The sequence below is a fragment of the Trachinotus anak genome, unplaced genomic scaffold, assembly GCF_046630095.1.
Source record: "Trachinotus anak isolate AG129_WGS33_773 ecotype Australia unplaced genomic scaffold, CSIRO_AGI_Tana_v1 ptg000026l, whole genome shotgun sequence".
NCBI lineage: Eukaryota > Metazoa > Chordata > Actinopteri > Carangiformes > Carangidae > Trachinotus > Trachinotus anak.
This window is the reverse complement of record NW_027273877.1, coordinates 13489700-13512703: the sequence shown is the minus strand read 5'-3', so window position 1 is coordinate 13512703 and position 23004 is coordinate 13489700. Positions and strand designations below refer to the sequence as shown.

General features: G+C 44.0%; 3 protein-coding genes and 1 long non-coding RNA gene across 11 annotated transcripts in view; all 4 read left to right on the top strand.

Moving 5' to 3' along the window:
* Positions 1–23004, top strand: part of LOC139609604 (NLR family CARD domain-containing protein 3-like) — a 41191-nt gene that overhangs the window by 1688 nt on the left and 16499 nt on the right. For 2 of the 8 annotated variants that reach the window (XM_071464433.1, XM_071464430.1), the window contains exon 1: positions 13765–14052. The exons of 2 other annotated variants lie outside the window; for them this stretch is intronic. Coding sequence is in view for 1 of the 6 variants with exons in the window: in XM_071464442.1 (XP_071320543.1) it covers positions 84–197; positions 1148–1226; positions 1377–1602; positions 1735–3538; positions 3644–3817; positions 4410–4644 (2632 nt within the window). In the remaining 5 variants the exon portion in view is untranslated. Of the gene's footprint in view, positions 1–83; positions 198–1147; positions 1227–1376; positions 1603–1734; positions 3539–3643; positions 3818–4409; positions 5365–13755; positions 14053–23004 lie in introns of those variants that run through there. 4 more of the 8 variants (XM_071464442.1, XM_071464441.1, XM_071464437.1 and 1 more) reach the window with 4 other exon arrangements.
* On the top strand, positions 6228–9443 carry LOC139609648 (neoverrucotoxin subunit alpha-like). Its single transcript, XM_071464532.1, has 2 exons — positions 6228–7358; positions 7453–9443. The coding sequence occupies exons 1-2, from the start codon at positions 7280–7282 to the stop codon at positions 8007–8009; spliced, it is 636 nt and encodes a 211-aa protein (XP_071320633.1). The 5' UTR covers positions 6228–7279; the 3' UTR covers positions 8010–9443.
* On the top strand, positions 9722–10471 carry LOC139609668 (uncharacterized). The gene is made up of 3 exons (XR_011685294.1): positions 9722–9858; positions 10121–10308; positions 10384–10471. It is a non-coding gene; the product is annotated as an uncharacterized lncRNA (long non-coding RNA).
* On the top strand, positions 16778–22747 carry LOC139609955 (NLR family CARD domain-containing protein 3-like). Its single transcript, XM_071465027.1, has 4 exons — positions 16778–17430; positions 17536–17709; positions 18303–18471; positions 21316–22747. The coding sequence occupies exons 1-4, from the start codon at positions 16778–16780 to the stop codon at positions 21901–21903; spliced, it is 1584 nt and encodes a 527-aa protein (XP_071321128.1). The 3' UTR covers positions 21904–22747.

Here is a 23004-nt window from a genome sequence, read left to right as displayed (position 1 = left end):
TGTTGTGTTTATTCAAAGATTGAACGTATTTTTCATCAGTTTTTATCCAACATGCACATTTATCAGTTGTGTGTTTGTTTCAGGATCCAGCAGCAGAGACCAGACTCTCCTGAACCCAGCTGTCTGTCTTTAAAGAGTGATCGGTCAAAGGAAGTTATCATTAACTTTAAAGGAGGACATCCATCAGCTGATCAGATGTAAGCTGTAACAGTAAGGCACAGGTTACTGTAGAAAAGAACCAGTTTGTGCAACGTGTTGTTGAACAATGTCTGAAATCAAAGTGTCTGTTGTGAACGTCCACGCTGGAAGGTGGAGGTCAAACTCCAGCTGTCATTGAGAGGGAGGAGATGTGATGTGGGTTAAATATGGAGTCTGTCCTGGAGGAATTATAGTGTTGACCTCAGTTGTTCACATGAAGAGTGACAGAAATAGTTTGTGTGAAGAATGAAAAAAGAGCTTGAGAGAGTGAGAGAGTCTATTATTAGTTATTAATGTGTGTGTGTGTGTGTGTGTTTGTGTGTGTGTGTGTGTGTGTGTGAAATTGTATTGAATGATTGTAATTGTGCTTTGGCAACACATTCAAAATGTCATGCCAGTAAAGCCAATTGAATTGAACTGAAAGAGCTGAGAGAGAAGTTCGAACCCCGCCTACTTTCTCACCTGCACACAGCTGACCAATCACTGAGGGAGGAGGGTGTTTCAGACACCGTTCAACCATCTGATGAACCCCTCTGATGGAGTGAACTGATCCCTGAAAATGTTCCTGATTCATATTTGAACACATTGACCTGTCATTTTCATACTGGGGGCTGCCCAGTACAACCAGTCTGATACAAGCGGACACTGAGCAGCTCCACTGGAGCAGCTGGGGGTTCTAGGTGCCTTGCTTCAGGGCTCTTCAGCAGTGTTCAGTGCAGGAGGGAGAGCTGTATGGAGGGTTGGTGAGAGCTGAGCTGGAAGCTGCAAACAGCTGCAGACTGAGCTGTTGATTCTCAGTGGGATCAGCAGGACTAGTAAAACTTTAGCTCTACAGGGAGTGGTCTGATTCACTGTTCACATCCAAACATCACTTCATGGACCTTTAGCTTGTGTCTGTCTCTGTGTGGACAGACATAATGTGAGCTCATTCTTCATGATTCCTCCACAGAGTGGACCAGGAGAGCTCAGAGGTTCCCAGTGGTCAGTCTGCCCGGCAGCATCAAACACACCTGGACTCCATATTCATGGTCTGTGCATGTACAACAATTACTTTCACATCTGCTCACAATCATCTCCATGCTGCACTGTTAGAGATTGTCAGTCTGTCCAACATGGATCTGATGTTTGGCTCCATGGTTTTAGTTTGATGCTGTCACTTATGTAGTTTCCTGTTCCAGCTGCTGGAGGAGAACATTGTCAGTTTTGTGAAGAACGAACTGAAGAAGACCCAGAAGGTTCTGAGTGCAGATTACCCAGAATGCTTAGAGAGTCAGAGGGAGGATGAGGAGGTGTTGGACGGTGAGGATGAAGAGCAGAGGAGCATCAGAGAGGCATTTGTGAAGATCACAGTGAACTTCCTGAGGAGGATGAAACAGGAGGAGCTGGCTGACTGTCTGCAGAGCAGTAAGAGGATTTCTCTAAAGATTCAACGTGATGGAGAAATGAGACATTTACTAACATCTCAACACATGTTAAAATGTTTTATATTTTTTCCATTAATCAGTTGTGTATCTTATTTGCTGTGTGTTCATTCAGGAAACGCTCCTGCAGTTTGTCGACATAAACTTAAAACTGAGCTGAAGGAGAAGTTCCAGTGTGTGTTTGAGGGGATCTCTAAAGCAGGAAACCCAGCCTTTCTGAATCAGATCTACACAGAGCTCTACATCACAGAGGGAGGGGCTGGAGAGGTCAATGATGAACATGAGGTCAGACAGATTGAAACAGCATCCAGGAAGCCAGACAGACCAGAAACAACCATCAGACTAGAAGACATCTTTAAAGCCCCACCTGGAAGAGAAGGACCAATCAGAAGAGTGATGACAAAGGGAGTGGCTGGCATTGGGAAAACAGTCTTAACACAGAAGTTCACTCTGGACTGGGCTGAAGACAAAGCCAACCAGGACATACAGTTCACATTTCCCTTCACCTTCAGAGAGCTGAATGTGCTGAAAGAGAAAAGGTTCAGCTTGGTGGAACTTGTTCATCACTTCTTCACTCAAACCAAAGAAGCAGGAATCTGCAGGTTTGAACGGTTCCAGGTTGTGTTCATCTTGGACGGTCTGGATGAGTGTCGACCTCCTCTGGACTTCCACAACACTGAGATCCTGACTGATGTGACAGAGTCCACCTCAGTGCACGTGCTGCTGACCAACCTCATCAGGGGGAACCTGCTTCCCTCTGCTCACCTCTGGATAACCACACGACCTGCAGCAGCCAATCAGATCCCTCCTGAGTGTGTTGACATGGTGACAGAGGTCAGAGGGTTCACTGACCCACAGAAGGAGGAGTACTTCAGGAAGAGGCTCAGAGATAAGGAGCAGGCCAACAGGATCATCTCCCACATCAAGACGTCACGAAGCCTCCACATCATGTGCCACATCCCAGTCTTCTGCTGGATCACTGCTACAGTTCTGGAGGATGTGTTGAAGACCAGAGAGGGAGGAGAGCTGCCCAAGACCCTGACTCAGATGTACATCTACTTCCTGGTGGTTCAGTCCAAACTGAAGAAGGTCAAGTATGATGGAGGAGCTGAGACAGATTCACACTGGAGTCCAGAGACCAGGAAGATGATTGAGTCTCTGGGAAAACTGGCTTTTGAGCAGCTGCAGAAAGGAAACCTGATCTTCTATGAATCAGACCTGACAGAGTGTGACATCGATATCAGAGCAGCCTCAGTGTACTCAGGAGTGTTCACACAGGTCTTTACAGAGGAGAGTGGGCTGTACCAGGACAAGGTGTTCTGCTTCGTCCATCTGAGTGTCCAGGAGTTTCTGGCTGCTCTTCATGTCCACATGACCTTCATCAACTCTGGAGTCAATCTGCTGTTAGAAGAACCAACATTCTCCCAGAAGTCAAAAAGAAGAAGAGTTGAGTTTACACAGACAAACTTCTACCAGAGAGCTGTGGACAAGGCCTTACAGAGTCCAAATGGACACCTGGACTTGTTCCTCCGCTTCCTTCTGGGTCTTTCACTGCAGACCAATCAGACTCTCCTACAAGGTCTGATGACACAGACAGGAAGTGGCTCACAGACCAATCAGGAGACAGTCCAGTACATCAAGAAGAAGATCAGTGAGAATCTGTCTGCAGAGAAAAACATCAACCTGTTCCACTGTCTGAATGAACTGAATGATCGTTCTCTAGTGGAGCAGATCCAACAGTCCCTGAGATCAGGACGTCTCTCCACAGATGAACTGTCTCCTGCTCAGTGGTCAGCTCTGGTCTTCATCTTACTGTCATCACAAAAAGATCTGGATGTGTTTGACCTGAAGAAATACTCTGCTTCAGAGGAGGCTCTTCTGAGGCTGCTGCCAGTGGTCAAAGCCTCCAACAAAGCTGTGTAAGTGTAGAGAGGGTTTAGTTTATTCATCATTATATGAAGACACTGCTCTGATCTCTGATCTAAATTCCTCTCTTCTTTAATTCCTTGTTATCATCCCTTCAGACTGAGTGGCTGTAACCTCTCAGAGAGAAGCTGTGAAGCTCTGTCCTCAGTCCTCAGCTCCCGGTCCTCTAGTCTGAGAGACCTGGACCTGAGTAACAACAACCTGCAGGATTCAGGGGTGGAGTCACTGTCTGCTGGACTGGAGAGTCCATACTGTAGACTGGAAACTCTCAGGTAAGGACTCATAGACCTGTTTAACCAATGACCATTTAAGATATCATTAACATTAGTGGATAAACAGCGAACATGTGTAGGATTGTGTAAAGTATATCTCACGTTCAACTTTGGCAGAACTTTCTAGACTCAAAGAATTTCTTTCCATGAGATCCATGGATCTTTATCTTTTACTCTTGTTTTCTCTTTACTTTGATTTCTCTTTTCCATGAAGATTGTTCATCGTTGACTTTTGTTTTTGTTTTAGTTGCTCGATCATTAATGTTTTTTTTTGAGGCACATGTCTAAATGTAATTTCCAGTGGGGTGTGTGCATATGGACCACTTCTCAGTGGGATGAATAATGGATACAGAAAAATCTGTGAAATATATTTCAAAGTGTATCTGCACACCAAATTCACAGCTCCCCTTTTTTGGTGTCAGTTTGAGCAACAGATCTTCCTCAGACAAATATTCCTATTCCTGTGCCTTTAATATTTTGTTTTTGGACCGAAAAAGAACAGAACCGACAACAAGAAAAGAATCAAACAGCACAAAAACAGACCTCCAAGTGTTGACAGAGGATTCCTGTGTGTGGTTTTGTGTGTCTGCAGTCTGTCAGGCTGTCTGATCACAGAGGAAGGCTGTGCTTCTCTGGCCTCAGCTCTGAGTTCCAACCCCTCCCATCTGAGAGAGCTGGACCTGAGCTACAATCATCCAGGAGACTCAGCAGTGAAGCAGCTGTCTGCTGGACTGGAGGATCCAGACTGGAGACTGGACTCTCTCAGGTATGGACAGACACTGTCTGATAGAGGAGAAGAGCTGAAACATGTTCTCTGTCACAGCTGATGACAGATCTCTACAGAAGAGCTCTGACTTCAACAACAACAAAAGAGGAGTTTTCTCCTCATGATGCCTCCAGTGTCTCATTATGACTCACTGTGTCAGATTTAGGAGAAAAGATCTCACAGTTGTGAAATCAGCTGTTGTCAGCTGTGTTTTTATTTCAGGCTGAATCAGCTCAAAGCAGCTGCAGCTGGTTTAGCTCCTCCTGAAGCAACAGAGTCTCTGAGAGTTTCACCAGAACAACCCAGAGACTGTAGAGACCTGTTCAGTGTTAACACACTAATAATAACACAGCTACAATAATGATGCCATCTACACTGCTCACAGACATTAATGTCCCAGCGTCTTCAACCAAGGAGGAAACAAAGAGAATGAAATCAGGTCGCACCATCATGTCTCTGTCTTCTACAATATTGATGATCAATAATCACCTTAACCTCTCTGAGATCCTGATTTTGTGATCATGAGGTCAGCTGCTGTATTTAGGAGACAGTCGTACGGAGGCCTCGAGCTGCCAAACACAAAAAACTGGAAAGATCTGATGGAGCTCAGGACAAATCCTGAGAACAGCTGCTTTGTTCCAAACGATGACTGATAACCTGTGAGTCTGTGTGTTACAGCTGATCTGTGTGAAGGGTAGAAAAGTACAGAATGTCATGTTTCATGAGATCCTGATCCATCCTGTCGCTGTGATGGGATCATTTCTAATTATAAATCATTCATGACATTACTGCTGCTGCCAACTGTGTCAAACTTGTGCACAGCCTTGTACTTAAAGCATCCTGTGGAGTTTTCTTGTGGTACAAGTTGTGTTTACATTTGGTGTTTTTCACCAGAACTCATTGTGTGTGTCACTAAGCTGTGTTGAATATGTTTCCTTCCGCATAAAACATTTGCAGAGCAAATGTTCAGTAGCAGCGGTCTTCTTCTTCTCTGTCTTTGTTGGTGCATTGCAAAACATCTTGACGTTTTAGTGCCACAGCTGCAGCTCTGGCTGCTCTTAGAGTTTCAGTCACAGACAACAGACCTGTCTCAGTGGAGCGGTCACTCTCAAAGCCCAACTGATTTGGATCAAGCAGCTCGTTCAGTGATAGGAATTCTGAGATCTGCTGAAAAACACCCTTTTTATCCATCCATCCATCCATTTTCTTCCATTTATGTGGGGTCAGGTCACGGTGGCAGCAGGCTAAGCAGGGAATCACAGACATCAGTGTCCCCAGCAATGATTTCCAGCTCCTCGTGGGGGATCCCAAGGCGTTCCCAGGCCAGATGACTGAGCTCATCACCCTAACGCTAAGACTGAGCCAAGCCACCCTTCAGAGGAAACCCATTTTAGCTGCTTATATACGTAATCTTATTCTTTTGGTGACAACCCAAAACTGATGCTTATCGGTGAGGGTTGGAACGTTTAGTTAGAAATAAGTGTGTCAACTCTCCACTTGAGAAGGACTTTTTGAGCAGAGGAGTAACCTGAGCCACTTTGAATGCACTTGAAAATGAAGGCAGTGAAGCATTTATCACATGTGTGATTGTTGTCACATTGGTGGGAGATATGGCCTGGAGGAGGTTTGTGGAAATGAGATCCAGTGCACGTGTAGTGGGACAGCTACTGGTCATCAACACATTGTTCTGAGGGAGGGGGCTGAATGAGAGAAACAATGTGTCCTTGGCCTGAAGGGACCAGGATGGACGTGGTGGGACTACTACATGTGATACTTTTTGGAGTGAGGGAGGTGGTGCTGTACTGGCCAGAGTTGTCAGAGAAGGGCATGAGAGCGATGTGGCGGTGATGTGCCCTTAACCAGAGGAGACTGGGTGAGACTGGCTGGGAGGTTTGTGTCTGGTGGAGGTGGTGGAGGATTGAGTAAGGTTTTGAAGAGTGTCTGTGGTACAGCTGATCTTATCATTGATGTTGGATGAGAAGGTAGCTAGGATTGACTGATGGCCCTTGAGGTCGGCATCATTTTCTCTCAGCAGCTCTGAGATCAGTGCGCAGGTTACAGATGGTGTCAGTCAACCATGGGTGAAGCAGGTTAGAGCAGGCAGGTTTGGTGGATGGAGAACAGAGAATCCAGACATGAGGTCAGAGCAGAGCAGAGACTCTGTGGCATCTCCGACCTCTAATGAGGAAAAGTGCTAATAGAAGGCGGAGCTGAGGCAGAGGTGGTGGATGGAGACAGATCTGACCCCTTAACTCAGCAGCATGATAGGTTTGTTTCTGGGGGTCATCAGCTCGTTCACACTCCCCTGCTGCAACTACCAGCCAACACTTCCAGAAATACTGCAGTTCATGTGCTCTCCAAGTAGTAGGTACACAGGACACGGTACACAGGTATGTCTGTGAAGAAGATACTAAGAAGTAGGACTTCCTTTTCAGCTGCAGCCTCCACACGCTCTGTGAGCGGCAGGAGAAAGTGTGTCTAACACCTAAACTGATATCAAACAGACACAAACACACAAACAATGAATTATTTTCTCACTGTCTCCTCCCTGCTCCGTATAATGACAAGATAAAGACTCCACTTCCTGTTTCTCTGTGGTGAATGTACGTCCATACAGACAAGCCTCCGTCTGAACACAATACTAAAACAGTCTGTGTGTGAGAGCCATGTAATGTCCAAGTCTGCATGTTGAGAGAATGTGCTGGTCTGACCCCCCTCCTCCTTTCAGGGTGGAGCCTGCTGAAGTCCGGTGGTTGAGACCAGGTCTGAGGAAGTGTAAGTGTGTTTTTCATTTGATTCATGATTCACTGTCAATAACTGATCAGATGATAGATCAATAACTGCAGCTGTGTCTCCTTCTCTCCATCAGATTCCTGTGAACTCACACTCGACACAAACACAGTGAACACAAAGCTCCAACTGTCTGACGACAACAGGAAGGTGACACGTGTGGAGGAGGATCAGTCGTATCCTGATCATCCAGACAGATTTGACCAGTGTCACCAGCTGCTGTGTGGAACTGGTCTGACTGGTCGCTGTTACTGGGAGGTCGAGTGGAGTGGAAAGGTTTATATAGCAGTGAGTTACAGAGGAATCAGCCGGAGAGGAAACAGTGAAGACTGTGTGTTTGGATTGAACAATCAGTCCTGGAATCTGCACGGCTCTGATCATGGTTACTCTGTCTGTCACAATAACAGAAGAACATATATCTCCTCCCCCTCCTCCTCCTCCCCTCCCCCCTCAGTCTCTCACAGAGTAGCAGTGTATGTGGACTGTCCTGCTGGCTCTCTGTCCTTCTACAGAGTCTCCTCTGACTCACTGATCCACCTCCACACCTTCAACACCACCTTCACTCAGCCTCTGTATCCTGGGTTTGGGTTGGGGTTCTGGTCGTCTGGCTCCTCAGTGTCTCTGTGTTCAGTGTAGTAGAGAGAGTCTCCTCCTGTTAGAGAAACTCTCTCACTGTTGAACAGAGAGTTCAGTCTCTTTCACTCACACACATTGTCAGGTTCATGTATTACAGCAGTTTACTTTTTAAATGCTTCTTCCAGTGTTGTAAAGATAAAAGCTACAGTTATAACAGGATAAACATGTTCACTTGTTATTGAGTCTTTTGAGTCTGTTTCCAGTGAAAACATCACAGTGAATATCTGGATGTCGTCTTTCTCTGAAGTCAGTTCAGCTGAGACGACTCAGTTCATCTCAGCTGCAGTTAGTTTGCTGCAGATGTGACAAACTGTGAGATCAGAGAGGAATCACTGAGCTGCAGTGACCTGAGCTGGATCTGCAAAAAGACATTCAGAGATGATGGTCCAGTGAACACAGGGTTGATGAACAGCCTGGTTTCTTCCTGCTGATGAATCAGGCTGCAATGTTCACTGTCAGTAGCTACAGTCGGGGGTTAAAGTGGGAGTGGAGGAGTCCAAAGGTTTGTGGGTGGGTGTAGATACCAGTCTGTGGAGCGACCAGTGCCCTGGCTGTCCCTCTGCTCTTTAATCACATGTAGAGCTGAGCTTTGTCATAACCTCATGAATTTATAACGTAGAGCTTTTCATGTGTTCTACATAAGTGAGACACAGCTTCATCTGCAACAATGAATCTAAAAGCTCAACTGCCTTGTGTGAGGATGTTTAACAGATATATAACATATATATATCTGATATGAGTTACTTACTGTAATAAACATGAAGTGGTTACTGTACTATAACTTTTCTATCATGGTAAAACATTTGTAAATGTATTTCTTGATCATAAATGTATTTTTATATATTTTCTTGTCTTACATCACTGGATCTTTTATTTTTTGAATGGAGCACTTTGTAACTTGAGTTTAGAAAAGGGATCTACAGATAAAGATGATTATTTTTACTGTCTCAAAGTGACCAACAGGAGTAGAACCAACAGGAGACTGTTGATGTAGGACATGATTTTTGTGTCACTGTTGTATAGGAGTGAATTCTCAAAATTATGAAAAAGCAAAATTTTCCAGATTAATTTATATTGTTAAAAAAAATGTTTTATGTTATAACAAGTTATAACTCAAAATTCTATATACATAAATGTAATTTCATGAAATCCCCTCCCATTGTGTAAAGCACTAAACATACATTTTCTCCACTTAACAAATGCATAAAATATCAAAGTGTCCATAACAGGAAACTCTATATGTCTGAATATAATTTACTCTCTAATTAACTCTTGATCAGTTCTTCATTTTTATTATTATTTTAATGAATCAATTTTTCTATATGTTTTTCTTTCATGTTATCTTATTCAACAACTCAATTCTGTTTGTTTTTGTGGTTAAAGGGGGATTTATTGTTCATGTGTTATAAATAAAGTTGGTTTAAAAAAAAGAAAGTCTTGTGAAGTTCAGTCAGATTCCCTCTGCGTTGCCGTTGTCTTTTCCTAACTCCTTATGACCTCTCCTTCACGTCTTTCCTTGACTTCATGATGTTTTCATTCGACGCCAAGGAAAAGTGGTTATTTTGACTTTTCCACCGCAGCTCTTGACTAACAGGTGGTTCGAAGACAACTGGCCGCTGAAAGAGAGAGGCCAGACTCTGTATCCACAGAGGACTGATTGGCTAATGAGACACAGCTGATCACCATAAACCTGTGAGAAAAAAACACAAAGGCAGGAAGACATGAGGGGCTTGTTTCAGAAAGCAGGGTGAAGAAACTAGGCTCTAGATTTAAACCTGACAAACAAGTCAAACTCTGAGGTTTCTGTTTCAGAACAAAGATGGCAGATAATTGCAGACTAAATGAATGCGTAAGTATTGATGAGAAATATGTTCATCATTGTTTATTTAAGAAGTGTTACTAGTTTTAGTGTTCCACATTTTCGATATGTATCTCTATATAGTCTCTCTCTTGCATATAACCCTGCATAAAACATGTTAGTGGTCTAAGCCAAAAAAGCTGCCATTTCTGCCATCTTAACCCTGGCAGCATGTAATATTGTCCATGAAGGCAACACCAAAATGTCTCCAAATGTTTGCTTACTGGATATGTTCAAGTTTTAACTACATTAGCCAATAGGAAAAAGGTAGAGGCCCCAAAAACAGGTGGGAGGTCCACCACCACCACCACCACCACCACCACTCACAGAGGCTGAAGAGACGGCTCTCAGCCATAACACTGGCCGACCCGTGGCTGAAGGCATCCCTGGAGGAAGCTCTCTGAATCTGTCTTGTGGAGCATCCATAACACCCATGCAACAGTAAGTACTCTACTCCAGATTTTTCATAGTTGGTGTTATTTTTTTCATTGTCTGTGTTGTTAATTTTCATTACAGGATGAAGACACCTTGTCAGCTGCCATAGAGAGGGAAGATGTAGAGCAGCCGATTGAGGTTTACACTTATAAAAAATAAAAGGCACCTAACTGATGATGCAGTAGTGAAGCACCATAGTAAAACTTGCACCTTTACTCACAGAGCAGTGCTGGAAATGACAGAGATGAACAGTGTGCATCCCCATCCACAGCGCAGCTGACCTCAGTAAGATTCCTCAGCATTGGCATATAAATCATTGAAAGATTCAAAAATAATCTTTCTTTATTGTCCATAGTGAGAGAAAATGTCCTTCGCTACAGGCACATGAAACACACATGCATAAACAATTGAATGAGAATATGTTTGCCAAGCTAGTGATGATAGTGATGGTCTATTTGTAAAATGGATATTGCATTGGGACTGAGTTTTTGTAGGCTGTCTGCCAGAAGTACTCTGAATGTAAAGCAATGAAAGTAAGGCTGGGCACACACTGCATGATTTCAGTCCGATAATCAGCCGAATTCTGAGTCATTCGACTGTTTTTGGATTCGACTTCATTTGTCAGCTTCACTTGCCAACAGTCAATGAGCTGCTCTCGACCGGCAATCAGACGGTCGGACAGATTTCATAACTGTCCAAAATTTTGGTCGCCCCTCGTGTGGGTATCGCACAGTAGAGCCGATTCCCCCCTGATCTCAGTGGTGCTCAAACTTGGAGTAATGAAAGTCATGTAAGTAATGAAACAACCACAGCATAACTGGTCAGAACGTTGCAGAAAGAAAGACAAAACAGGGAGAGCTAATGTTTGTGCTAATATTAGTGCTGTAACTTCTGTAGTTTTCTGCCATGGTGCCTCTTTTTTTGGACCTTTCTGCACAGAGAATAGCACAAATGGCCAAGACAGCACGTTTCTCCTTGGTGAGCATCTCTGAAATCACCAGTTCTGGTGTTCCAGGTTCAGGGGTCCAGCGTTTTCACACATATAGTGTGAGCAGTCACAGCTGACCATCGGACCATACAGTGTGAGCACATAAATCATGAGCTTTGGCTTTTCGTCTCATGTGATTTACTCGTACCGTTTGAGTTGTAATTCAACAAAACGATTGCTAAAATCGCACAGTGTACATCAAGCTGAAGAATTCTAAGACTTTTTTGTTGATTCGGATAGCTCCCTGTGAAGCAGCTCTACAAGGTGTACTTGGAGAAGCAAATTCAAAACTCCGAGCTTGAAATGCACCACATAAAGCAGAAAATGCAAAAAACCCAAACAGAAGTACAATTATTGGAATATCAGTTAAAGGTGGGTAGTGGCACATTGTTTAACTTCTTTCAGCATAAAATGGGGGTCATCAGAGAGGGCTGGCATGGGTACCCCCTGTCACCAAGCAGGTAACCATCGAACCCCCCTACAATAATGAGTATACAGTTTAATTGTTAAGTTGCAATATGAGGAAATGGGATATTGCTTTTAAATATTGGGATATAGCTGTACTGTATCTACTCAACACAGACAAGTCTAGCACTCAGCGTAGACTCACGAAAAGTTCTGGAATCATGCACAGACCCGGGTCACTTTGCCTCCACATTGGTGATTATGTGGGTTGCATCACAGAAGATCTTCACAGTGAAGAACAGTAATGAGCTGCAGTAGCTGTGCTGTTAAGTAGGCCTATCATTCAATGTAACAGCCTACTAAAGGCTGCACGTTAATACTGTGGAAAGACTTCCTGTTCACATAGTCTCCTTCATTCACTGAAGGAGCCTGATGGGGATATGTGTTCCATCTATGCAGCCAAATTATACCTGGAAATCCTAAAATAACTAGGGTATAGGCCGACTGAGTACAGTTTGAACAGAGGTAGAACAGTCGGGTAAAAGAATCATATGAAACAGATGTTTTCAGTTTCTAGTTTTGTGTGGCAGGCCAATGCAAAAAGTGTACCAACTGTGTGAGGTCTACTCGTATCATATGAACTGATTATTGCTTCAAATCTTAAAGCATCTTACTAAATACAGTATTCCTTGATACTTGCAATTCTGTGGAATTCTTCCTCGATGATTCTACTAGAGTAGGAAACACCTCAGAAGTGCAGAGCAAGCGTTTGAGCGCGAGAGTTACATTTCTGACACAACGACAGACGGTTGAGACGGGACAGACGAAAGCGCTCCAACAGAAAATTATCCAGGATTGATGAAATGTCCAAACGGGGGCTGATCCCCCTCTCCTGACTGAGATTTCTGCAGATAATTTGTGCTTGGATATTGACTGGTTCTTCGAGGAAAGAGCACAGCATATCTGAGAGACTACCTCCCTCAGTCTGAAGGTTCATTTAAAGAGGAGAAACTTGGGGTTACTGGAACAAAAGCTGCCAGCGAGCAGGTTAGCTTCACGGAGTACGTGGCCACAGTAACTGACTCAGAGTTAAGCAGAACTGGCTTTTAGAAACCAAAAACCCAGAGTTTCCTTTAACTCTGAGAACCCTGAGTTTTAACCGAACCCGCTTTCTGAAACGGGCCCGAGGTGAGTGATTCCCACATGAAACAGGAAAAAACTGCAAAGAGTCTGAGTTGTTGTCTGGACACAGAAAATATCTGGCTTCTCTCTTCTGTTCTGTAGAAACTCCTTAACCTCCTGTCCACCAGCTGTTTGGCTTCCTGCAGTGCACTGTGGTGTTGTGATCATTAATAGTATTAATCCACACATGTTGGCTCCTGGCTGACTGCTCCCACTGTGACAGTAACCACTGTCTTCTTCTCTGTCCACATCTTTCTTTTACCAACCTGCTCCTCAGTCACTCACTTCCTTTTTCATACCCTTGTTCCCTATTCCCTTCCTCCTGTCTCTTAACTGCCTCTGTTACCACACCCTTCCTCCACTCTTCTCTGTTGGACCTCTACTTCATGTTTCATCTCTTCACATGCTGATACACAACGCTACACTCACCTCCATGGCAGCAACTCTTTGGTGGGACACCTTCCATACTCATGATCATCCCACACCTCACACTGCTCCTCTTTCCTTTACACACTTTGGCTACATGTCCAAATCCCTGGCATCTGAAACACCTCATTGATTTGGTATAATTTCTCTCACCTGATACCTTATGAATCCAAACCAGGTCTGTTGGGATTTCTTTTGTCTCAGTCTCTGTTTCCCTTTCCTCCACTTCTTGTGATTCTTATAGCACTTCTAACCAAACTCTTCAGACTCTTCAGATTCTTCTTTCATAGTACCAGAGTGGCCCTCCAACCATCACTCCCTTACCACCCAGTTTCACTTTATATTTCTCTCATCACTGTCCCCCTCTTGCTTCTACATCCGGCCTCTTCCCACTCACTCTCCTTCCTGATTTACCCGAGTTACCGTAGAAAGAGGAAGTTATTCAGCGGTATGTTAGTGTTGTTATAATGTTGTGTAATGACTGAGTCAGCGGTGCAGCAGTGAAGTCTGGACGGACTTTAAACATGTCCGCCATGTTGTGTCCATGTTGACAGTGGAGCAGAGGTTAAAAGTTCAGAGGCAGCAACAGCTGGTGTTTACATCCCTCACCGCAGGCTGGCCAATCAGCTCCGACTCAAAGAGAGAGAGAGGTGGAGCAAGGCAGGAAAACATAAACGCCCCACAGAGAGAGAGAGTCAGGTTTCTCTTTGAGTCAACATGGCGGCGCAGCTTCTTCTCTCCGTCTGAAGGTAACATGAGCACCTTCTTTAACACCTGTAATGACCTGAGCCACAGCAGAAGCTGCAGTAGAGCTCTCTGTGGGGTTATTTCATCTTATTCTAATGCTACTGAGTCAGAGCTGTAAGTGTAAAGTCAGGACGGGCTTTAAACATGGCCGCCGGTGTTTACAGCAGAGGCGGAGGAGTCAGAGTCAGACGCAGTCAGCTGCTTCCTGTTTTTGTCTCTGAGTTGGGATTTTTATACATTTATTGTGTTTATTTTGTTAAAACATATTTGGTATTTTTATTGAAGCGATGCCGAATTGTGTCTCTCTTGTTAGTTTGCTTTTGGTTGTTGGTTTGTTGTGGTTCCTTTATGCAGGAGCAGACAGGCAGGAAACTGCCAGGGCCCCTGGACTAAAAGAGGCCCCTGGTGGTTTTAGATTTATTGGGAAGTTTACATATGAAACATAAGATGATGTTGCTATTATAAGTTACATGCAATAGCTTAAGTGCCAAGGGTGGACAAGACCCTTAAAGTTATAATCATGCATCCAAAGTCTTACTCGTTATTTATATGTGTATTAACTAATAACAAATGTGTGTCATGGTCAGCTGAAGATGAAATGTATCTACAGGCAAACACATGATTTAACATGTCTGAATAATAAAGTTTCTGGTCGTACATGAAGGAACATTTTCTGGCCTTAAATGCAGCAGTTGCAAATCAACAACTTCTTTTAAACTCAACACAACAATCTAAAAGAACTAAAATAAATGGCTCAGAAAATTGTCTCCATTTTGCTGTTAATTAGGACCAAATCACACTTTGATTTCCAGGAGATTATTGACAAATGTAGCTGCACCAATCTTCTGAAATGTAATTAAAGCCCTTCATAGGAAGATGTGTTGATAACGATTGGGAACTTGCAGACCCATAAAAGGTCAAGATTATTTTTTAATAATGTGATGTTTCAGAAATTATTTTTTAATTTTCAGTGTCAGTGAAATGAGTGAATGTTGTGTAATTTGAGCTTAGAGGTGAAATAAATTCAGTCCCAGTTGTTGTGTGTGAAATAATCAGCTGTAGCTTCAGCTTTCATGAACTCATCTCCAACAGAGACACTGTAGACTCAGACAGTGTCAGATAAACTGTGTGTGAGAGAGAGAGAGAGAGAGAGAGGGAGAGCTGCTCTTCACTTCACTGCAGCTTCATGACTCCATCTAGTGGACTGATGGTAGAAGTACAGCAGCTTCCTCTTCCTCACACTGCTGACTGAATACAGCTGACACTGATATGAACCAGAGAAGAAGAGTCAGTCAGTGGAGGAGCAGCTGACATCTTTACAGGAGAAATGATGTAAAGTTCAGTTGATGTGCAGATGAATGATTTGTGTTTGTCTTCACATGAAGGTAGAAAGTGTGTGTGAGCTGATGTGGATGTGAATCCAGCAGCATGGATCAGTGTGAGGACAGAGAGGTGGGAGCCCCTCCCTCTAAAACCACTCTGTGTGGGGACCATGAGAGCCAGACCAGAGCTCAGAGGTGAGATCAGGATCTCTAACTGTCCATGACTCTTCTCCATGTCAGAGCTCAGCACTCAGATCACTGCTCCATCATTATTCACATTCAAAGCTCTGTGTGTGTTGTGTTTATTCAAAGATTGAACGTATTTTTCATCAGTTTTTATCCAACATGCACATTTATCAGTTGTGTGTTTGTTTCAGGATCCAGCAGCAGAGACCAGACTCTCCTGAACCCAGCTGTCTGTCTTTAAAGAGTGATCGGTCAAAGGAAGTTATCATTAACTTTAAAGGAGGACATCCATCAGCTGATCAGATGTAAGCTGTAACAGTAAGGCACAGGTTACTGTAGAAAAGAACCAGTTTGTGCAACGTGTTGTTGAACAATGTCTGAAATCAAAGTGTCTGTTGTGAACGTCCACGCTGGAAGGTGGAGGTCAAACTCCAGCTGTCATTGAGAGGGAGGAGATGTGATGTGGGTTAAATATGGAGTCTGTCCTGGAGGAATTATAGTGTTGACCTCAGTTGTTCACATGAAAAGTGACAGAAATAGTTTGTGTGAAGAATGAAAAAAGAGCTTGAGAGAGTGAGAGAGTCTATTATTAGTTATTAATGTGTGTGTGTGTGTGTGTGTGTGTGTGTGTGTGTGTGTGTGAAATTGTATTGAATGATTGTAATTGTGCTTTGGCAACACATTCAAAATGTCATGCCAGTAAAGCCAATTGAATTGAACTGAAAGAGCTGAGAGAGAAGTTCGAACCCCGCCTACTTTCTCACCTGCACACAGCTGACCAATCACTGAGGGAGGAGGGTGTTTCAGACACCGTTCAACCATCTGATGAACCCCTCTGATGGAGTGAACTGATCCCTGAAAATGTTCCTGATTCATATTTGAACACATTGACCTGTCATTTTCATACTGGGGGCTGCCCAGTACAACCAGTCTGATACAAGCGGACACTGAGCAGCTCCACTGGAGCAGCTGGGGGTTCTAGGTGCCTTGCTTCAGGGCTCTTCAGCAGTGTTCAGTGCAGGAGGGAGAGCTGTATGGAGGGTTGGTGAGAGCTGAGCTGGAAGCTGCAAACAGCTGCAGACTGAGCTGTTGATTCTCAGTGGGATCAGCAGGACTAGTAAAACTTTAGCTCTACAGGGAGTGGTCTGATTCACTGTTCACATCCAACCATCACTTCATGGACCTTTAGCTTGTGTCTGTCTCTGTGTGGACAGACATAATGTCTTTACAGGTCTTTACAGAGGAGAGTGGGCTGTACCAGGACAAGGTGTTCTGCTTCGTCCATCTGAGTGTTCAGGAGTTTCTGGCTGCTCTTCATGTCCACATGACCTTCATCAACTCTGGAGTCAATCTGCTGTTAGAAGAACCAACATTCTCCCAGAAGTCAAAAAGAAGAAGAGTTGAGTTTACACAGACAAACTTCTACCAGAGAGCTGTGGACAAGGTCTTACAGAGTCCAAATGGACACCTGGACTTGTTTCTCCGCTTCCTTCTGGGTCTTTCACTGCAGACCAATCAGACTCTCCTACAAGGCCTGATGACACAGACAGGAAGTGGCTCACAGACCAATCAGGAGACAGTCCAGTACATCAAGAAGAAGATCAGTGAGAATCTGTCTGTAGAGAAAAACATCAACCTGTTCCACTGTCTGAATGAACTGAATGATGGTTCTCTAGTGGAGCAGATCCAACAGTCCCTGAGATCAGGACGTCTCTCCACAGATGAACTGTCTCCTGCTCAGTGGTCAGCTCTGGTCTTCATCTTACTGTCATCACAAAAAGATCTGGATGTGTTTGACCTGAAGAAATACTCTGCTTCAGAGGAGGCTCTTCTGAGGCTGCTGCCAGTGGTCAAAGCCTCCAACAAAGCTGTGTAAGTGTAGAGAGGGTTTAGTTTATTCATCATTATATGAAGACACTGCTCTGATCTCTGATCTAAATTCCTCTCTTCTTTAATTCCTTGTTATCATCCCTTCAGACTGAGTGGCTGTAACCTCTCAGAGAGAAGCTGTGAAGCTCTGTCCTCAGTCCTCAGCTCCCAGTCCTCTAGTCTGAGAGACCTGGACCTGAGTAACAACAACCTGCAGGATTCAGGGGTGGAGTCACTGTCTGCTGGACTGGAGAGTCCACACTGTAGACTGGAAACTCTCAGGTAAGGACTCATAGACCTGTTTAACCAATGACCATTTAAGATATCATTAACATTAGTGGATAAACAGCGAACATGTGTAGGATTGTGTAAAGTATATCTCATGTTCAACTTTGGCAGAACTTTCTAGACTCAAAGAATTTCTTTCCATGAGATCCATGGATCTTTATCTTTTACTCTTGTTTTCTCTTTACTTTGATTTCTCTTTTCCATGAAGATTGTTCATCGTTGACTTTTGTTTTTGTTTTAGTTGCTCGATCATTAATGTTTTTTTTTTGAGGAACATGTCTAAATGTAATTTCCAGTGGGGTGTGTGCATATGGACCACTTCTCAGTGGGATGAATAATGGATACAGAAAAATCTGTGAAATATATTTCAAAGTGTATCTGCACACCAAATTCACAGCTCCCCTTTTTTGGTGTCAGTTTGAGCAACAGATCTTCCTCAGACAAATATTCCTATTCCTGTGCCTTTAATATTTTGTTTTTGGACCGAAAAAGAACAGAACCGACAACAAGAAAAGAATCAAACAGCACAAAAACAGACCACCAAGTGTTGACAGAGGGTTCCTGTGTGTGGTTTTGTGTGTCTGCAGTCTGTCAGGCTGTCTGATCACAGAGGAAGGCTGTGCTTCTCTGGCCTCAGCTCTGAGCTCCAACCCCTCCCATCTGAGAGAGCTGGACCTGAGCTACAATCATCCAGGAGACTCAGCAGTGAAGCAGCTGTCTGCTGGACTGGAGGATCCAGACTGGAGACTGAGACTCTCTCAGGTATGGACAGACACTGTCTGATAGAGGAGAAGAGCTGAAACATGTTCTCTGTCACAGCTGATGACAGATCTCTACAGAAGAGCTCTGACTTCAACAACAACAAAAGAGGAGTTTTCTCCTCATGATGCCTCCAGTGTCTCATTATGACTCACTGTGTCAGATTTAGGAGAAAAGATCTCACAGTTGTGAAATCAGCTGTTGTCAGCTGTGTTTTTATTTCAGGCTGAATCAGCTCAAAGCAGCTGCAGCTGGTTTAGCTCCTCCTGAAGCAACAGAGTCTCTGAGAGTTTCACCAGAACAACCCAGAGACTGTAGAGACCTGTTCAGTGTTAACACACTAATAATAACACAGCTACAATAATGATGCCATCTACACTGCTCACAGACATTAATGTCCCAGCGTCTTCAATCAAGGAGGAAACAAAGAGAATGAAATCAGGTCGCACCATCATGTCTCTGTCTTCTACAATATTGATGATCAATAATCACCTTAACCTCTCTGAGATCCTGATTTTGTGATCATGAGGTCAGCTGCTGTATTTAGGAGACAGTCGTACGGAGGCCTCGAGCTGCCAAACACAAAAAACTGGAAAGATCTGATGGAGCTCAGGACAAATCCTGAGAACAGCTGCTTTGTTCCAAACGATGACTGATAACCTGTGAGTCTGTGTGTTACAGCTGATCTGTGTGAAGGGTAGAAAAGTACAGAATGTCATGTTTCATGAGATCCTGATCCATCCTGTCGCTGTGATGGGATCATTTCTAATTATAAATCATTCATGACATTACTGCTGCTGCCACCTGTGTCAAACTTGTGCACAGCCTTGTACTTAAAGCATCCTGTGGAGTTTTCTTGTGGTACAAGTTGTGTTTACATTTGGTGTTTTTCACCAGAACTCATTGTGTGTGTCACTAAGCTGTGTTGAATATGTTTCCTTCCGCATAAAACATTTGCAGAGCAAATGTTCAGTAGCAGCGGTCTTCTTCTTCTCTGTCTTTGTTGGTGCATTGCAAAACATCTTGACGTTTTAGTGCCACAGCTGCAGCTCTGGCTGCTCTTAGAGTTTCAGTCACAGACAACAGACCTGTTTCAGTGGAGCGGTCACTCTCAAAGCCCAACTGATTTGGATCAAGCAGCTCGTTCAGTGATAGAAATTCTGAGATCTGCTGAAAAACACCCTTTTTATCCATCCATCCATCCATTTTCTTCCATTTATGTGGGGTCAGGTCACGGTGGCAGCAGGCTAAGCAGGGAATCACAGACATCAGTGTCCCCAGCAATGATTTCCAGCTCCTCGTGGGGGATCCCAAGGCGTTCCCAGGCCAGATGACTGAGCTCATCACCCTAACGCTAAGACTGAGCCAAGCCACCCTTCAGAGGAAACCCATTTTAGCTGCTTATATACGTAATCTTATTCTTTTGGTGACAACCCAAAACTGATGCTTATCGGTGAGGGTTGGAACGTTTAGTTAGAAATAAGTGTGTCAACTCTCCACTTGAGAAGGACTTTTTGAGCAGAGGAGTAACCTGAGCCAGTTTGAATGCACTTGAAAATGAAGGCAGTGAAGCATTTATCACATGTGTGATTGTTGTCACATTGGTGGGAGATATGGCCTGGAGGAGGTTTGTGGAAATAAGATCCAGTGCACGTGTAGTGGGACAGCTACTGGTCATCAACACATTGTTCTGAGGGAGGGGGCTGAATGAGAGAAACAATGTGTCCTTGGCCTGAAGGGACCAGGATGGACGTGGTGGGACTACTACATGTGATACTTTTTGGAGTGAGGGAGGTGGTGCTGTACTGGCCAGAGTTGTCAGAGAAGGGCATGAGAGCGATGTGGCGGTGATGTGCCCTTAACCAGAGGAGACTGGGTGAGACTGGCTGGGAGGTTTGTGTCTGGTGGAGGTGGTGGAGGATTGAGTAAGGTTTTGAAGAGTGTCTGTGGTACAGCTGATCTTATCATTGATGTTGGATGAGAAGGTAGCTAGGATTGACTGATGGCCCTTGAGGTCGGCATCATTTTCTCTCAGCAGCTCTGAGATCAGTGCGCAGGTTACAGATGGTGTCAGTCAACCATGGGTGAAGCAGGTTAGAGCAGGCAGGTTTGGTGGATGGAGAACAGAGAATCCAGACATGAGGTCAGAGCAGAGCAGAGACTCTGTGGCATCTCCGACCTCTAATGAGGAAAAGTGCTAATAGAAGGCGGAGCTGAGGCAGAGGTGGTGGATGGAGACAGATCTGACCCCTTAACTCAGCAGCATGATAGGTTTGTTTCTGGGGGTCATCAGCTCGTTCACACTCCCCTGCTGCAACTACCAGCCAACACTTCCAGAAATACTGCAGTTCATGTGCTCTCCAAGTAGTAGGTACACAGGACACGGTACACAGGTATGTCTGTGAAGAAGATACTAAGAAGTAGCACTTCCTTTTCAGCTGCAGCCTCCACACGCTCTGTGAGCGGCAGGAGAAAGTGTGTCTAACACCTAAACTGATATCAAACAGACACAAACACACAAACAATGAATTATTTTCTCACTGTCTCCTCCCTGCTCCGTATAATGACAAGATAAAGACTCCACTTCCTGTTTCTCTGTGGTGAATGTACGTCCATACAGACAAGCCTCTGTCTGAACACAATACTAAAACAGTCTGTGTGTGAGAGCCATGTAATGTCCAAGTCTGCATGTTGAGAGAATGTGCTGGTCTGACCCCCCTCCTCCTTTCAGGGTGGAGCCTGCTGAAGTCCGGTGGTTGAGACCAGGTCTGAGGAAGTGTAAGTGTGTTTTTCATTTGATTCATGATTCACTGTCAATAACTGATCAGATGATAGATCAATAACTGCAGCTGTGTCTCCTTCTCTCCATCAGATTCCTGTGAACTCACACTCGACACAAACACAGTGAACACAAAGCTCCAACTGTCTGACGACAACAGGAAGGTGACACGTGTGGAGGAGGATCAGTCGTATCCTGATCATCCAGACAGATTTGACCAGTGTCACCAGCTGCTGTGTGGAACTGGTCTGACTGGTCGCTGTTACTGGGAGGTGGAGTGGAGTGGAAAGGTTTATATAGCAGTGAGTTACAGAGGAATCAGCCGGAGAGGAAACAGTGAAGACTGTGTGTTTGGATTGAACAATCAGTCCTGGAATCTGCACGGCTCTGATCATGGTTACTCTGTCTGTCACAATAACAGAAGAACATATATCTCCTCCCCCTCCTCCTCCTCCCCTCCCCCCTCAGTCTCTCACAGAGTAGCAGTGTATGTGGACTGTCCTGCTGGCTCTCTGTCCTTCTACAGAGTCTCCTCTGACTCACTGATCCACCTCCACACCTTCAACACCACCTTCACTCAGCCTCTGTATCCTGGGTTTGGGTTGGGGTTCTGGTCGTCTGGCTCCTCAGTGTCTCTGTGTTCAGTGTAGTAGAGAGAGTCTCCTCCTGTTAGAGAAACTCTCTCACTGTTGAACAGAGAGTTCAGTCTCTTTCACTCACACACATTGTCAGGTTCATGTATTACAGCAGTTTACTTTTTAAATGCTTCTTCCAGTGCTGTAAAGATAAAAGCTACAGTTATAACAGGATAAACATGTTCACTTGTTATTAAGTCTTTTGAGTCTGTTTCCAGTGAAAACATCACAGTGAATATCTGGATGTCGTCTTTCTCTGAAGTCAGTTCAGCTGAGACGACTCAGTTCATCTCAGCTGCAGTTAGTTTGCTGCAGATGTGACAAACTGTGAGATCAGAGAGGAATCACTGAGCTGCAGTGACCTGAGCTGGATCTGCAAAAAGACATTCAGAGATGATGGTCCAGTGAACAGAGGGTTGATGAACAGCCTGGTTTCTTCCTGCTGATGAATCAGGCTGTAGCTACAGTAGCTACAGTCGGGGGTTAAAGTGGGAGTGGAGGAGTCAAAGGTTTGTGGGTGGGTGTAGATACCAGTCTGTGGAGCGACCAGTCCCCTGGCTGTCCCTCTGCTCTTCTTTAATCACATGTAGAGCTGAGCTTTGTCATAACCTCATGAATTTATAACGTAGAGCTTTTCATGTGTTCTACATAAGTGAGACACAGCTTCATCTGCAACAATGAATCTAAAAGCTCAACTGCCTTGTGTGAGGATGTATAACAGCTATATAACATATATATATATATATCTGATATGAGTTACTTACTGCAATAAACATGAAGTGGTTACTGTACTATAACTTTTCTGTCATGGTAAAACATTTGTAAATGTATTTCTTGATCATAAATGTATTTTTATATATTTTCTTGTCTTACATCACTGGATCTTTTATTTTTTGAATGGAGCACTTTGTAACTTGAGTTTAGAAAAGGGATCTACAGATAAAGATGATTATTTTTACTGTCTCAAAGTGACCAACAGGAGTATAACCAACAGGAGGCCACTGATGTAGGACATGATTTTTGTGTCACTGTTGTATAGGAGTGAATTCTCAAAATTATGAAAAAGCAAAATTTTCCAGATTAATTTATATTGTTAAAAAAATGTTTTATGTTATA

What these genes read in the sequence shown, in the direction of transcription:
- LOC139609648 (XM_071464532.1), top strand. Translation starts at nt 7,280, where the DNA reads ATGTGCTGGTCTGACCCCCCTCCTCCTTTCAGGGTGGAGCCTGCTGAA. An exon ending in GAGACCAGGTCTGAGGAAGT is followed by an intron (nt 7,359 to 7,452) that starts GTAAGTGTGTTT and finishes TCTCTCCATCAG; the next exon opens with ATTCCTGTGAACTCACACTC.
- LOC139609955 (XM_071465027.1), top strand. Translation starts at nt 16,778, where the DNA reads ATGTCTTTACAGGTCTTTACAGAGGAGAGTGGGCTGTACCAGGACAAG. An exon ending in AAAGCCTCCAACAAAGCTGT is followed by an intron (nt 17,431 to 17,535) that starts GTAAGTGTAGAG and finishes TCATCCCTTCAG; the next exon opens with ACTGAGTGGCTGTAACCTCT. An exon ending in TGTAGACTGGAAACTCTCAG is followed by an intron (nt 17,710 to 18,302) that starts GTAAGGACTCAT and finishes GTGTGTCTGCAG; the next exon opens with TCTGTCAGGCTGTCTGATCA.